We start from the raw sequence: 17,937 nt of genomic DNA on the forward strand, positions 1-17,937 counted from the left end.
AAATAGCAGGACTTGTGACAGCAAGGTTTGAGATTTATGTCTAACGCTTTGATACCGATAAATTTCATTAACATTCCCCACTTAGTTTCAGATTGTAAGACAAGCCTTCTAGGCATATATATATATATATATGTATGTATGTGTGTGTGTGTATGTATATATACATACTTGTATATTCTAATATTTTCCTGGTAATCATATCTGATGATAAATGTAAGGGCAGTGGGGCTATGTATGGTATATGTGTGTGTGTGTGTGTGTGTGTCTGTGTTTGTGTCTGTGTGTGTGTGTGTAGGCCATGGCATATTACCAATGAGGATTTTCCTGTAAGGAGTGGCATGAAAGAGATAAAAATGAAGGCATAACAGCATCAACAACAATAAAACTTCCATGATATTTTTCCAAACAGAAAGAAGGAATCAAGGTGGGGGGAGAGTTTGTTTTTACTCAGATGTATTTTTTTCCTGAGATCATTATTATCTTCTGGTTATTTTATATTACTTTGGACAAAAATATACAAATTATAGTGAGATATAAACTGGGATCCAGAAAAGTGACAAATGTAATTAAAATAATATAAAACCAAGTTACTAAGGAAAGGTTAAAGGAAGAAAGGATATTTACCCTGGAACAGAGAAATGCTTTCTATGCATTTAGTTATGAAAAGAATGTTGACCTCATGGTTCCTGTGGGTGACTAAAAAAAGGAAATCTGTTTCAAGTTCAGCATGAAAGATACTTTGAGTTTGATGAAATGCTAAAAGAGGTCAATAAAGAAGTTTTTAGAATTACTTCTGAAGTTTTTAAAAAGGACAGTATTTCTTGGAGGCAGGAGACTGAGCCAGGTGTTCTTGGTACATATCTTGAACTTTCTGCTTTTTCATTATCTCTTAAAAAAAGCCATCTCAGGCTTTTTTTTTTTTAAACATTGTTCTCCCAATTCAGCTTTCTGGACTTCCATTCACTTTGTTGCTACTTGATCCATGAAGTATGTTTTTATTTTAGTCAGTTTTCTGGGAGCAAAGTTATTTTTCCTCCCCTGAGGAAATAATAACAAGAGGAAGCATTTATACAGTGTTCTGGGCAGTTGGGCGGGTGCCTGGAGTCGTTAGGAAGAGCTGAGTTCAAAAGTGACCCGAGGCACTCACTAGCTGTGTGACCCTGGGCAAGTCACTTAACCGTCTTTGCCTCAGTTTCCTCATCTGTAAAATGAGCTGGAGAAGGAAATGGCAAAGCGCTCCAGTATCTTTGCCAAGAAAACCCCAAATGGAGTCACAGAGTCACACATGACTGAAAAACAGCTTAACAACAAGAAATAAGAACTAGTATAAAGTTTTAAGGTTTGTAAAGCACTTTATAAAAATCCTCTCCTTTCATCATCACAACAGTCCTACATTGTGGGTGCTATTATTTTCCCCGTTTCACAGATGATGAAACTGAAACAGACTGGAGGTTAAATGACTTACCCAGGGTCACTTACCCAGGATAGTTTCTAAGGAAGGATTTGAACTTAGGCCTTCATTGCTCCAGTCCAACACTTCATTTGCTGTTCCAACTCACTGCTCATTCATAATTCATTTCAAGTATCCCTTTAAGGCAAACAATGTACAACTTTCATGTCTAATTTACAGATAAAGAAGCAGAAGTGATGAGGTTTTTCCAAAGGTCACGTAGAAGTGACTTCTATTACTATGATATATCCTTTATTTTTTCTTGTTTTCTGAAGCAAAATAATCTTATAGGTATATCAAAATAGTTTAATATTTCATGTTATTGCCATTGGCTGGAATTATACTCCTGGAAGTGTAATGGAAAACTTTTCTCTCTTCTTTTCCTTTTTATTCCACCCACTGGCTTTTCTTCCACCTCTTGTATCTATCCATGTTGGCTTTCTTTGCTTGAAAGGTCTTGAAACACTAGCTCAGGGGTCAGGAACCTGGGGCCTCCAGGCCACATGTAGCCTTCTAGGTCCTTGGGTATGGCCTTTTCACTAAGTCCAAGTTTCATAGAACAAATCCTTTTATTAAGGAGATTTGTTTTGTGAAATTTGGATTCAGTCAAAGGGCCACACTTAGAACCTAGAAGGCCACATGTGGCCTTGAGTCTCTAGGTTCCCCACCCATGAACTAGCTTGTTTTGATTGGGGGTTTCAGAAAAACCTGGGGAAAATTATATGAACTTATGCAAAATGAAGTGAGTAGAACCAGGAGAACATTGTACATAGCAGCAACAGTATTGTGGTGATAAATTTGAAAGACTTAGCTACACTGATCAATACAAGGTCCAAGACAGTTCTGAAGGACTCATGATGAAAAATGCTATCCACTTCCAGAGAGAAAACTGGTGAATTCTGAGTGCAAATTGAAGCATATTTTTTCACTTTATTTTTCCTTCTTTTTTTCAACATATGTTTTGCATAATTTCAAATGTATAATCGATGTCATATTGATTGCCTTCTCAGGCAGCTAGGTGCTGTGGTGGATAGAGTCCTGGGCTGAAATCAGGAAGACTTGTCTTCAAATCTTGTCTCAGAGATTTATTTACTGGTTTGTGACCCTGGGCAAGTCATTTAACCCTGTTTGTTTCAATTCCTCATCTGTAAAATAAACTGGAAAAGGAAATAGCAAACTACTCTAGTATCTTTGCCAAGAAAACCCCAAATAAGGTAACAAGGAGTCAGAAACTACTGAAAAAAAAATGTCTGAACAACAAAAGCTTGCCTCCTCAATCATTGGGGTAGGGATGGAAGGGAAAGAAGGAGAGAATAGAACCCAGAATTTTAAAATAAATGTTAAAAATATTTTTGAATAAAAAGAAGGGACTGTCTTTGCCTTTCTTGTATTCCTAGTGCTTAGCACAGTGCCTGGCACATGGTAGGTACTTAGTAAATGCTTGTTGACTGACTAGGAAAAAATCAGAATTCCCTCTACCCTCCATCTTGTGCCCAACGCTAATTAAGAAGAGAAATAATTTTATGAACAAATGTAGTTATTTGAGCAATGTGTAGTTTTTCATGGGTCATTTTTGTCATTTTCAAAGGGAAATGTGTCGCCAGAACACTAGCTACCACTGCTGAAAAATGATCAGGAAACCATCTAGGTCTAGAACAGTTTTGTGGCTTTTTCAGAAAATGCATTTCTGAACACCATTTATGTTCTGAACAGTTTTTACAAGACTGACAGATTTATCCTAATTTGATGAAATTTGTTAATGAATTAAGTGTTCTGAAACTCAAGTAAGGCCTTGGGATCACAGATTAGAGCCGAAAGAGACCTTAAAGGTCATCTGGTCCACCCTATTCATTTTACAGTTTAGGAAACTGAGGTCGACTGATGAGTTGCCCTAGGTCACACAAGTAGCAAGTGGCAGCATTTTTTTTCTACTGTACCATGTTGCCTTTCAAAGTTTAAAAAAAAGAACAGCTTGCTTTATATCAGTTAACCCATAAGCATTTATTAAGGCCGTATTATGTACTGGGTGCTATCCAAGGTGCAGAGGATACAAAGACATCCCCCCTTCCACCCCCAAATAAAACCAAAAAACAAACCTGTTTCTGGCCTCAGGGAACTGTTGCTTCCATAAAGCAAAACACCTGGTGATTAAAATGTCACTGTCAAAGAGCTTTCGAGGGTATCATACATTTAGTTCTTCATAGAACACAACCTAATATGTGAAAAGACAACCTTTTCCTCCCATCTAATTCTTCCATCTTTTGATATCTTCAGTGAAAGTTCATTCTGAAATGACAATGCAATATTCTGTTTCTAGGAAATTATTGAATTATCCCTGAGGAATTAGAGTTACGACCATGAGTGTTACCTGAACAATTCACCCTGAAAGCCAGAGAGGACCCTAGAATAAAAAATGTTGCTAGAAATATTTTATATAAAAGTTGCTCCATTGGGTCTGTATTATGCTCCATTGGGTCTGCATTTCAGCATCAGATAGATCTGTGATCTTATCCCAGAGTGAGTATACCTTAGCCACTATATAAGAATTTTAAAAGTATTTAATGATATAACAAGATTTATTCTTCCTTCTGCCTAGAATCCTATTATTTAAGGAGAACTTGGAGCAAATCATTCCTTGCTAGTGTTGTTTCAGTAGAAATGTCATCTTTTCCAGATGACATCAAATACTTCATAGGCACTGGAATAAGCTACTCCTCCCCCCATCACCCTTGGGGTTTTCTCTCAACATCTAGAAATGTTGAGAGAAAACTGCTCCTTCATACCCCAGGAACAAATTGAACATGAGTGAGTTAGAAAAGTAGGAGTAAATGGTAAAATGGGTCCTTGTGGTCCATTGTTTTAGTGATGAGGGAGCTATAGATAAGGTTTTAATGCTACTGGGTAATCAAATGATACTATTAACAGTTGTAGAGATTTGTCCCCTACTCCCAACCCCACCCTACCCCCTCCTCTGGAAGGCAAGGAAGCCTTTAGGACAAAGTTGTTTTAGTCTTTGATCAAATGATTAGTTTTGCAGAAAACAACCCTTTTGCTTTCCTTTGGAGAACATACAGCAGGACTTGTTATGAGAGTCACACAGGGTTCTGAGAAATTGGGTATAGTAATGTTATAATCATGTTACTTGGCTAGAGTCGATAGGACTAGCACCACCATAGAATGTAGATGCATACTTCCAGTTGCCTATCTCTCACTTCCTCCTTTCTTCAAGGTGTAACTATGGTGCCATCTCCTATGGGAAGCCTTTCTTCATTTTCCTAGTTATAAGTTGCCTCTCTCTTCACAATTTATCTTTTATTTGCTTATCTGCTTACATGTTGCTCTTTTAACCCACTCCCACTCTCCCCAGTAGAATGTAAGCTTCTTGAGGAAAGGACCTGCTTTTTGTTTTCATCTTTGTACCTCCAGTACTTAGGACAGAGACTTGCCATGCAGATTACATGTTTCATTGAGCTGCATTTGTCAATATTATTAATCATCATGTGAACTACCTCTTTAAGGAACCACAGAGTACATTATATGTGTTCCATTGTTTTGAAACTTTTGAGGGGGCTTTTTGGTTTTTTGTGTTGTTTTTTTTTTGCCTGACATTTGGGGTTAAGTGACTTGCCCAGGTTCACATAGCTAGTGCTGAGTTCAGATTTGAACTCAGGTCCCCCTGCCTCCAGGACTGGTGCTCTATTTACTGCACCACCTAGCTGCCTTGTTCTGAAACATTTTAATCATAGTGGGGATGCCCACCTGGTAGGTCTTATGATATAAAGTTAAGAAATTTAAGGGCTTCTAGGAAATTTTCCCCTGTTGTGGTTGAAGTACTATAGAGATAAAATGAATAAGCACTATTTTGTAATCGCCATATATAAGTTTATGTATGTACGAATGTGCGTATATACCTATGTGTATATGTACATGTGTATGCATATATATCTTTGTGGGACTGTAAATGTAAAATTAGGTGATTTATGAGGAAAATTGAATACTATTTGCATTCAGTGTACCTACAGGAAAATATAATATCTATTCTTTATCTTTTTCAGATTCATAGCCAAACCATGTGCCTTAGGGCTTAATATCCAGGCCAATGGACCACAGAAAGCCCAGCCTAATGCCATTCTGGAAAAGGTCTTCACTGCAATTACAAAGGTATGTCACAATTGCCAAATCAATCAGTTAACAGGTTTTTGTTGAGCCCCTTCCATGTGGTCAGCATTGTGCTAGACAAATATGTTGTCCAGACGCATTGCTTAAATTGGCAAAATACAAATTGGCAGAGGAGAATTAATGCTTAGACCAAAAAGGGTAGAAAATCAACAAGTGTGTGAAGGGTTAGGTGCCTATTAGTTCATCCTCAGAGTGCAGGAAAACCAATCTGTTCACTCAACCCTGAATAATCCTTCTGCTTTGTCAGTGATGAGTCATATTCTGTTCCTCTTTTTATTTCATGTGACATCTAGGAAGAGGTATGAAGCCTGTGTTTGTTACTTGTTCGTATGTGTCTGAGTGGAGGCAGAGCATGTAATTTGTTCTTGCATGGAAAAACCACATTGGTGTTGATAGCAGTGTTTCTCAAAAATAGGCAATAGGCAAGGAGAGCAAACTTCAATTATGGATTGAATGCAAGGTACAAAGGAACAAAGGATGGTAAAAATAGAAGAATATAAGACATGGCAGGGTAACCAGGGTATAGCAAAAAGAGGCAGCTAAGCAAAGAATCAACACAAGGCAAGTGACAAAAACAGAGGTTGTAGTTCAGTCAATAAACATTTATTAAGTACCTGCTATGTGTAAGGCATTGTACTAGATGCTGGGAATAACAAACATAGAAGTAAAATAGTCTCTGCCCTGAAGGAGCCTATATTCTATTGAGGGAGACAATACGTTGATATATAAATATACGCAAAATATTTACAAAATAAATACAAGATAATTTTGAGGTGGGTAAAGGCACTAGTAACTGAGAGAATCAGAAAAAAAAATAAAATTCAAGAACAGGAAAGATCTTTCTGAGAACAAGTGAGAAAGGGAGCTTGAAATACTCAATGCTACTAAAAAAAACCAAGACAGAGAAAGTCCTTAGGAGCTAATTACAGTAGATATACTAGTCATATATAAGCAGAGAGAAATTAAAGATTCACAAAATCTCACAGCTGGACATGAACTCAGAGGCCATCTCAGGCAACCCATACCTGGCCCAGAGTCCCTCCTACATTTTCCCCCAAGTGGTCATCCAGTGTCTCTACTGGAAGACCTTGAGTGAGGCAGAACTTACTTCTTCTGGAACCAACCCATTCCACTTCTGCACAACTTCATGGAAGTTTTTCCTTACATTGGACCTAAATCGGCTTCTTTGCCACTTCCACATAAGACTCCTATCACTGTCCTACAAAGTTAAAACAAAACATATCTACTTACTCTTCCACGTTGCAGCCCTTCAATTTCTTGGAGACAGTAATAGGAAGTCTTTCTTTCCTTGGATTTCCCATAGCAATTTATTTATGCCTCTTTTACATGCTTAATCAAATAGTATTTTGTATTATAGCTATTTGTATGTCATCATTTTATGAGATTGTAAGCTCCATGAGGCTGGAGACTATCTTATATTTAATTTTAATACCCCATCTTAGCTCTTAGTACACTGACTAAATGAACTAAAATTATTTGTTGAGAAGGACTGTTGCATTTTCTTTTGGGAACATTATATTTTCAGATATTGAGCATACTTGTTTTTTGCCTTTATTTTATGGGACTTAATGCAGGCTGCTTAGTCAGATAATGACAATCTAGCAAATTTCACTCCTTGATATTTGCAGTTACTGGTTATTTGAATTGCTTACTCTCATATTCACATTAAGGTCTAACTAAGTACCTGACAACGATTTCTTAGGTGATTCTCTTAAAGTGTAAAGACCATTTTCCTCAAAAAGAGTAGGGGAAACCATTAAGTATTTCCAAAATTTTCACCTGGGGGAAAAAAATTGGATAAAAGAAAATGCAAAAAAAATTCTTGTAGCGTTGTGGGGGTCGTTGTAGCCTTTTCTAAATTACAATCCGTAAAAGCATCTTTATTACAAAAAGAGTAACTTGTATATTCTTTTGCATTTGCAGAGTCAAAAATTTAAAGAAATCCTTGTGGTTTTTTTATGGTATGTCAAATTGGCTCAGAAAAATACATATTTTTTCATCAAAACAGATCATGGGTATGACTAGACCCTTTTTGATATGTGATCATGGCACGTTTGAATTCACCTTATGTAAGGAATTATATGTGCACCAAGCATGCAATATTCCAAAAGGACAATTGCATATTTTCTGTACACATGTATTATTGTAGGAATCATGCAAAAGAGATTTTATTTCTCTTGCCTTATGTTTACTACAGTTACCAGAATAATTTCTAATACAAAGGTAGTAAGGAGATTTTGCAGTCAGGTTGGCTGCTCTAGAGAATATTTGTTCTAAGCTAATTTCAGTGATCATGTTTCACTCAGTTTCCAAGGTGATTCCCTTTGAAGTTGACGTAAGCTTCAAAACAAGAACCTTACATTTTAAAATTACAATCAATATTCAGGAAAAGTTGGGACTGCTCTTTTTTAAATCCTTAAAAGTCCTCCCATTTGTAAAAAATAAACAGGTTAGATGAAGAAAGGAATCTGGGGAAGAGGACTTCAAGACTCCTGGAGAAAGTTTCTGTATAAATTTGAACTATTAATATTATAAAAGCATGAAAACTGCTACACATGATGAAAAATTTCATCAAGTCTGGTGTCTTGTCTTTGGTAGTGGCACTATTTTGTGGAAGGGCTTTGGCGGTGGGGGGGTCAGCTTCAAAAATTTTGAAATGTTTTCTCCTCCTCCTTCTAACAGACAAAAATTAATACATCACTAGATTCTTTTAAAAACACATCATGGATTTTTCAACGGCCAGTGAAAAATTGGGTGGGAGAAACTGTAACACAATATGCATGAATTCATTTAAATTTGATGAGCATTTATTAAATGTTTGCATATTGTACTTGGAAGTACTTGGAAGAATGCTTTAACATTCATTCAGCGGGCAATTGTCGATGGAGGTCTGGAGAAAGGTGGAAGCTGGATATGAAAATTTGGTAGTCACCTGCAGAGAAACAAATTGCATAGGAAAAGTAGTATATAGAATATCATCAGAGATGTATGACTGAAAAAGGGGGTGGTATGGTCATTCAGTCAGAGTGAAAAATAGCTGACATACATCTCATGTGTTCTTTTGTTATCTGTGAAATGTCAATAAATCTAAAGGAAGACCCCCCACCACCCCAGTATGTGGAATAGACATCATGGGAAGTGGTGAAAAGACAGACTGGAGTTGAATATAATATATGCCTAGATGGATTGCCAACTATACTATTGAATGAAGTAAAGACATTATTGAAATATAGATGAATTTATCAATATCCATGAATTTACTTAAACCTTTCTTAAACCAATTTGTATGTTCAGCCTGTACCTAATCCTCTCTAGACTAAGAAATTCCATTTCTGCTGCTATGAGATAAGAATTTCCATACTACGTTAGGCTTATGGCATATCTAACACAGTATTCTGTTGCTAGTGGAGGCCACAAGAGATGTTCTCTGGGAGAAGATGGTTATCTTCCCTGTCATCATCCTCAAGAGCTACTTTTGTTAAATGTTTATGACTTTGTCATTCCTGAATCTGACCAAACAGCCCTTTAAATATCCATTTTTGCTCACTGTCTATACAACTTCTTGGGGGTAATAGAGATTTTGAGGGTTTTTTTATATTCCAAGCTTGTTTCACTTAAATTTCCAAGGTTATAAGGAAACATCCTGAGATTTAGGAATTTAGTAAATAAGTTTATATTATCCAGGCCATCCATGACTGTCAGTCTTTCCTTGTTTTTCTAGTTTGGATTCCTTATCCTTTTATTTTGCTCTCATATAGCAGTCATACCTTCTTCTGTCTCAGTCTTTTTAATTGCCCTTTTATTGATCTTCTCTAACTTCTATATATCTTTCTTTGGCTGTGGGGCAAGAACATTTTATGTGGTGTTGCATAAGAGGATTTTTTTTCTGTTTTGTTTTCAATACCTTTGCTTAAGCTGTTGATTTTGCATGCAAACGATGGATAGATAGAATTTATTTAGCACTTTTAAGGTTATAAAATGTTTATGTGTTATCTCATTTGATTATCACAACTCTGTGAATTCGGTACAATTATTATGCCCCATTAAATAAATAAGAAAACTGAGGCTGAGAAAAGTTGATAAAGCTGATAAGTGTCTGAGGCAGGATTCAAGCTTAAGTCTTCATGACTCCAACTCTCTAATCACTGAGCCACCTAGATAGTATTATATGGTTTGGATTTGTTTTTGAAATTAAATATGTGATTTTATCCTCCTTTTTGTCCTCTTGTGAGCTCTTTCTCTAACCTAACCCTATTGGCTAGGTCTTTTCTTTTTGCCACCCAAAAGAATTCAATGCCATTAGACGTGGTATTGAGAGCTGTAATTTGTACTGTAGAAAAGAAGTAAATAGTTATAATACCAATAATAATACCTTTTTATTTGTTTTTGCTAAGCACTGTCTCATTTACTGTTTCATCTTGTCCTTATGGCACTCTTCTGAAATTGTGAAGTAGAATAGGCATTTTCATCTACATTTACAAGATGGGAAAATTGAGGCAAAGAGTGAACAAATTATATACCCAGTGTTCTACAGCTCCTTAGAGCTTAGATATAAGTTGATATGAGAACCAATGTCTTTTGTCTATTTCCTGCTCTAGTTTATGTGTTCTCCTCCTTTCTAATCTGGAAGAAGAGGAAAGAAATGAGATTATCTTTTACAGGTTTCCAAATTGAAAATCTCTTGAGAAAATTTCATTCTTCTTTTAAGTGTGACTTTACCATCCCAGAATCATATCAACAAGGATCACCAGTACATGCCTCTGATGTTACATAAAAGGATATGGCACAATATAGAGAAACATGATATAGATTGTATTAATATATATCACAAGTTTAGGAAATGCTGAAACTCACAATTTCCGTTGTTTCCCCAGTGTGATAGTAATTGTTAAAAGAGATAAGAGAATGAAGCACGTGTTGGGAATAGAAGGAAATCAAGTTACATTGGATTTGAATGCATGGAAAGGATTAATAAAATACTGTAATGTATTTTGGAGACATACTTTGAAAGACCTTAAATGCTGGGCAATGATTTAACCTTTACTGAGGAGACAATGGGGGGCACTTATACTATTTTGTTGTCTGTTCATCTATCCATCCATCCATCCATTTATTTGTGTAGTCATTCTTTAACATTCTAGTTCTTAGCATTAGAGTCAGTAGGAGAAGAGTGTGACACGACCTTATTTTTATTTTAAAGAAAGCTGCCCTTGTTTGAGCTTTTTTGCTTAAAAGATTAGTTGTTTACTAACAATTTTTATGATGAAGTTTTCTTCAAAAGTGTGCATATAAATCTAAGTAAGCAGCTAATAAATGATCAAATTAGGGGGGCTTATAATTACCTAAGGGGACTCTATGAATTTGAAAATGGATTGATAATAATGTCCTGATACCTTGTTTTGTAGCATCCAGATGAGAAGAGACTGGAAGGTCTTTCCAAGCAGCTAGACTGGGATGTTCGCAGTATCCAGCGCTGGTTTCGACAGAGGCGCAACCAGGAGAAACCTAGCACTCTTACTAGGTTCTGTGAGAGCATGTGAGTAGTTCATGTTCTCTGGTGCTCTGGAATATATTTCTTAGGGAACTTAAAAAAATTTTTTTAGGAAGCCTCTCTAAGTTCATACTTAAGTTCAGTTCAATCTGACAAACATTTATTAAGCGCCTACCATATGCAATGCACAAGTATTCGAGTAATAGGTTCACTGTGTTTATAGCAACTTTCTAGAAAGAAAAACCATCCAGTAAATATTAAGGGCCCATCTAGAAAAAAATATAAGCTAGAGTATATTGGAAGAGTGTGTAAGCTAAACACTGAAAGTCTTGAATCAGTTTTTAGATGCTTAATAAATGCTTGTTGATTAATTAATGAAGTGACTCAGAACAGAGGAAAGTGACAGCTGTGTCAGTGACTAATTCTCTGGTTGTCTGTACCTTGCAATAGAGTGAATTAAATTTTTTTGGAGAAAGGAAGGGGGTGATAAATTAAAGAACCTTACATTACCTAATTTAGGGAAGAGGAAATAAAAATCTTGATTTTTAGTTATGAGATGTTGGGACCTAATAAATATCACTGGAAGTTGTAGCATCCTGTTCTCTGTAGAGGTTAAGGAAAGGATAGCTAGGCATTTTTTGGGGTGGGTTGAGTTTGATATTGCCAGGAGGTGTGGATGGGCTATCTAGATTTTAAAGGTCCCCTTTGGCTTTGCGATTTTTATGACATGCTCGTATCCAAGAAACTATTATCTCACAGAAAATATGGAAATGAGAGAGAAATGTTAAGGAAGCCAATCTATTCTCTAACAAGAAAAAGATTTCTGCCTAGAGTAAAGTTACCAAGTTTAGTCTTTAACTGCAGAGAAGTTTATTCTATTCCCGGGGGATACTACAGTTTTATGCTAACAATTCTCTCTTTGGGGAACTTTCCCCCCCATACTTGATAATTTACACAGTAGTGCTATCAGTTCCAACTCTAGTTAGAGAGCCCTTTCTATTTTGAGTCTGAGATGCCTTTTCATACTGATAGGTTTTTGTGCCCCAAGGTTTGGCTTTCAATTATGCCAGAAAAAGTATTTCAGCAGTTGAAATCTAATGCTTCAAGTGAAATTCAATCTTAAGGAAAAATGAATGAGAAGCACATTAATATAACAGTAGACTCCTAGGGCTGGAACCATAGACTCCTTCCTATCTTTTTTTTAGTACATATGTTGTTTATTTTTCTCAATTACATGTAAACAAGAACTTTTTAATGTTCATTTTTTTAAGATTTTGAGTTCCAAATTCTCTCCCTCCCTTCCCTAACCCTTCCTTGAGAAGGCAAGCAATTTGATTAAGATTATACATGTGCAGAGTCATAGAAAATATTTCCACATTAGCCATGGTGAAAAAGAAAACACAGACAAAAAACCCAAACCCAAGAATAATAAAGTTAAAAAAATATGCTTCAATCTGCATTGAGACTCCATCAATTTGTTCTCTGGAGGTTGGATAGCATTGTTCATCGTAAGTCCTTTAGATCATTGTGTTGCTAAGAATAGCTAAGCCATCCACAGTTGATTATCATACAACTTTGCTATTACTGTATTCAGTGCTCTCCTGGTTCTACTCATTTCACTTTGCATCAGTTCATGTTAGTCTTTCCAGGTTTTTCTGAAAGCATCATGCTCATCATTTCTTATAGCATAATAATACTCCATCATGATCATATACCACAATTTGTTCATCCTTTCCCCACCTGATGGGCATCCCCTCAATTTCTAATTCTTTGCTAACACAAAAAGAGCTACTATAAACACCTTTGTACATTTGGTCCTTTTCCTTTTTCTCTGATCTCTTCAGACTCCTTCCTATCTGGAGAGGTTTGGAAGGCTCTCTGAGAAGAGAAGAAACAGCAGCATAGTAGATATAATACCCAGAATCCTTCTTATAATTAGAATCAGGAGTAGCTAATTTGTCAAGGGAGGTCTGTATATCTCAGCTGCTGTTCAAACTCAAGAACTCCTTGCCTATTCTCCTCCTTCCCCCACCCCCAGCCTCCACATGATGCAGGCCCGGGAAGTCCTGCTTTCTGCTTGAGTGTTTAGTAACTAGAGTATCTACTGGCATTATCACACTAATATTATATTTAGATTATTTGGGTTGGGTTTTGTGTACTTGAGTATGTATCATTTCTTCCTATTGCCTTTATGTGTTCCTTCCCTTTCTCCTAGCTTTTAGCTTCCTTGAGTACATAGACTCTGTGCACCATATTTTTTCTGGCTGCTAAAATATTTAGACTCTGCCTCCCAACTTATTGTTTCCCTTATCAGATCTCCATATCTGCCAGAACCCACAAAGCCCTTTGTCCATCACTTTCTTTTAAACTCATTCCTGTCCAGAGAACCCCTCTAGTCATGGGATCATACATCCAAAGCTGACCAGCCTAGTCCAACCCCTTTATTTTGCAGATGAAGAATCTGAGACCTGAGAAGTTATTACTTTCCCAGGGTCACATAGGTAGTAAGCATCAGAGGAAGTATTTGAACCCAAGTCCTCTGACTCCAGAACTAGTATTCTTTCCTCAGTCTCATGACCCTTGTTCTGCCTTAGTCAACTTTGTTGTTACTCTCTCCAACTGTGTTCTGTGACACCCCCCCAACTTATTCTCAACCTTTTCTTTTCCTCCTTCTATCCTCTCGCTTTAAGTAATACTCTTAAATCCTTTGATACTCCCTTCAATGGGAGCCTTGCTTTCTTCCAGGGCCCTAGACAGGTTGTCAGCAGGGATCAGTTATCTTCTTACCTTTCCATTGTCATTTCTGGATCACTGATCTGCCACCATACCTCTCCTTCTTTTAATTTTAAATCTCTGCTGCCTGGTTATGCTATTATCCCCAAATCTTCCTGGCTATTCATCTACTAGGCTCTAAGAGCATTCTGGACTTAAGTACCTCTTGTGTGTGTGTGTGTGTGTGTGTGTGTATGTGTACGTAAATGTATATATAAAATATAAAATGTATGTATGTGTATATATATGTGCATATATACATACATACATATACACATGCACATATATATTTTCCCTCTGTCTATTCCTATGAAGATCCTTGGTGATTTCAACATCTGTGTTGATGATCCAGCAGACATCTTAATCTCAGAGGACCTTGCCTTCTTGCATTCCATTGATCATCATGCAATATCAATCCAGATCTGAATGCACCCATTCCAGCTTTTGTCATTAGTCAATCCACATATTTATTGAGCACTTTTGGTATACAAGGTACTATACTGGATGATGCAGGAGAAACAAGGAAGTAAGTACATGGTTCCACTCCTTAAGGAGCTTAAATAATCCAGTCGAGATAAGACATAGCACAACATATAAGGATAGTGCCAAATATGTATATATGTATATATATATATATGTGCATATATATGTACACACACATATATATATATATATACACACACATATATATATATTATATATATATGTATGTATAGGGCATTATTAATAAGGACAATAAAGATTATAAGAATCCAGAGGAGGGAGAAAGCAATGTAGGTTGGGTACGGTAATGGTCAGTGAAGGCTTTTTTGAGGAGTTGGGACTTCAGCTTTACAGGATGAATGGGATTCAGATAATGATCACTCTATGTTTACATAGAACATAATAGAGCTGGGCAAGGCTCATTTCAAGGATAATGGTTCTACCAGTCTTACTGTAGCATGGTCCTATTCTAGTCATCTACAAGATCTCCATTTGGATGCTTTTGCTCTAGGCCCACAGCTTCTTTATTAGTCACTTCTTCACTACACCCTCTTACGCTCTTTACCTTCACTAAATTTCACAGGTTCACTGGAAAATCTAGTTGTTTGACTTCTTCCACTGCATGTACTTTGGCTATAGTCCACTCCAACCATAGTTATTCCTTGCCTGTCCTGATATCTGTCCTCAGCCACTTCACTTCTTCCTTCCTTAACACATTAGGCTTGTTACCTGTCTTGACCTTCTGGCAGGTAACTGAGAGTACCAGTTCTGAACTCAGGATCATTCCCACTTGTCAATTTCTCTGCTCCTGATTAGGGGGCAGAACATTCCTTAAGAACATCAGAGTATTGTACAAAATTCTTTCCTTCCTTCTATAAACCCTTACTTTTTAATTTCAACTTGACCCTCATTGCTTTTCTGTATTCCTTTCCATATCATATTAATTCCCTAGAATGCTTCCCCAAATAGCTATTTCAAACCTTCAGTCTTCTTAAGTACCAAGTTTTCTTTGTTCCTTTTAGTATCAAATTCTTCCAATGAATACTCTCTATCTGCTTACTTATCAACCTTCTTCTTAACGCCATGCAACCTGGTTTCAACTCCCATTTTGTGCTATTAAAGCTATGTCATTGTAGGTCTCCGCTAACCTTCTTCTCTCAAGTTTAATGTTTTTTTTCTCTCAATTTTGATTTTACTTGACCTCTCTAGGTGGGTGTGAAGTGGCACGGTGTATAGTGTGTTGAGCCCAGAGTTAGGAACACCTGAGTTCAAACACAGCCTCAGGCAATTACTAGCTTTGTGTCCCCTGGCAAAGTTACATAACCTCATTTCCATCAACTGTAAAAATGAGCATAATAACACCTACCTTACAGGGTTGTTGCGAAGATTAAATGAGATGATATTTGTAAAGCACTTGGCACTGTGTGCCTGGCACACACTAGACACTATAGAGATGCTTATTCCCTCCCCTTATTTCCTTTCCACTTGCCAGTTTTGACCACATCCTTTTTTCTTGAAACCTTTCTCTTCTTTAGCCTCGATGACATGATCATATCCTATTTTCTCCTACTTTTCCAGGTCTTCCTTCTTTGTTTTCTTCAGTGTTGTCCTTCTATCTGTTAATTGTGCTCACTAACCTTTTGTTGCTTTTACTCCGTATAGTCCATTGTATATAATTCATTCATTCTCATAATTGCAAATAGAATTCTTATGCAGATTACTCCAAGTGAGTTAGTTCCTAACATCTCTCTTCAACTCCTCAGTCAAGTGGTTATTTTAAACATGTATTTCACTTCTTTCTCTTCCCCAGACTCCTCATTCATCACCAGTTATATCCAGTCAATCACTGGGTTCCATTGATTCTTGATCTGTCTTCCTCATTCATCCCTTCCCCTCCTTTCCATTCCCGTATTACTATAGTTCCCATTATTAATACTCACCAGATTATTGTAATGAACCAGTCTGCTGATTTCCTTACTTCTAAACTACTCCCTTTTCTTGTGTGTCCTATGATCTACTGCCAGATTAATCTTCCTAAACAACTGCCTTAATCATATTTCTCCCTTGCTTTTGAATTCTCAGTGGCTGCACTTGACTATAGTAGCAGTGAGGAACTATTGTAGACAGTGGAAATTAGATGTACAATGTAAAAAATAAAGTGATAGACCTGTTCTATCCGGGCACACAGGACAAAACTAAGCTCAATGGGTAGAAATCACAGGGAGAAATTTCAGTTCAATTTATTGCAAAACTTCCTGACTTTTAGAACTATACAAAAATGGAATGAGCTGCGTCGATGAAGTTTCCTGTCACTGGAGGTCTTTTAGCAGAGCCTGGAGGACCATTTGTTAGGGATATTATAGACCACATTCATGACTTTGGTAGGAATTGAACTAGCACATCTCTTTCAATATTCTGTGATTCTTTTATTATACCGTAAGAAATAATGGATATTATATGTTTCAAATGCTACCTCCTCCTTGGAGGCTCCTGAGTCTCTCCTTTCCTCCACAACTAAATGTATTTGTATCCATTTTTTACTCTTTTTGAATTTAAGGTCTTCAAGGTCAAGACCATTCCTTTACTATAGTATTTTCTAAATTATATAAAATAAATGTATGTTGAATTTAATTAAACTTAATTAAATTATGTCTCCCACTAGGGCTGCCCTTGTCCCTCCTCTTTCAATTTACTTTTTCCCAAACCTTCAAGGTTCACCTCAAGTCTTTTATTCTTCTCTGAAACTATGTTTCTCCTTCCTCCAAACCCTCTTTTCTAGAATACTCGCTTGGCAGTGAATCACATATACTGCCTTGTTTTGTTAACTTTTCCTTTTATATATCTTCCCTCTTGAAATTAGTGACTATGTCTTATTCTTCAACCATCAATCATAGAATCTAATGCTGTACTCTTCAACAGTGTGTGCCTATGAATTTTTTCAATGAGTGAATTTTAAAATTTTTGAGGAAGAATTTGGTGAACAAAGATTGATATACTCCATTCCCTTCCCCCATGCCCAGTTTTGCCATGTGCCAACTGTCTCCTTGTGCCAGTCTGACAGCATAATTCCCTACTTAAGCTACTTCTAAGATGGAGGGGAGATACTAAGTGTTAGGAAGTAGTGTAAAAGGCCAAAATATAGCATATGTACAGCTGGGTGGCACAGTGAGTAGAGCACCGGCCCTGGAGTCAGGAGGACCTGAATGCAGATCCGGCCTCAGACACTGGACACTTACTAGATGTGTGACCTTGGGCAAATCACTTAATCCCAATTGCCTTGCCTCCCCCCTCCAAAAAAAAAGGCAACAATATAGAAAGGGAAGAGATAGAGTTGGATAGATTAACGAAGGAGATGGATAATACCATAGCATAGAGAGGAGATTGAGTATGAGTCACAACTATTTAATAATAATCATGACATTAAGTGTTTCCTTATCACAGGAATGGACCAAGAGCTCATACAATTGCTGACTTCCAAGTCACTCTAGCAATTGTTTTAGTGGTCATTTAAATGCAAATTGTGTGCTAAGAAACTGAAATC

The 17,937-nt window shown here is 36.8% G+C and overlaps 1 protein-coding gene across 2 annotated transcripts in view; it reads left to right on the forward strand.

The window, feature by feature from the left end:
- Positions 1–17,937, forward strand: part of CERS6 (ceramide synthase 6) — a 302,667-nt gene that overhangs the window by 69,465 nt on the left and 215,265 nt on the right. For both annotated transcript variants that reach the window (XM_036746272.1, XM_036746273.1), the window contains exons 2-3: positions 5,506–5,611; positions 11,056–11,186. In XM_036746272.1, the coding sequence (XP_036602167.1) occupies positions 5,506–5,611; positions 11,056–11,186 (237 nt within the window). The remainder of the gene's footprint in view (positions 1–5,505; positions 5,612–11,055; positions 11,187–17,937) is intronic.

Source organism: Trichosurus vulpecula, chromosome 2, assembly GCF_011100635.1.
Source record: "Trichosurus vulpecula isolate mTriVul1 chromosome 2, mTriVul1.pri, whole genome shotgun sequence".
Taxonomy (NCBI): Eukaryota; Metazoa; Chordata; class Mammalia; order Diprotodontia; family Phalangeridae; genus Trichosurus; species Trichosurus vulpecula.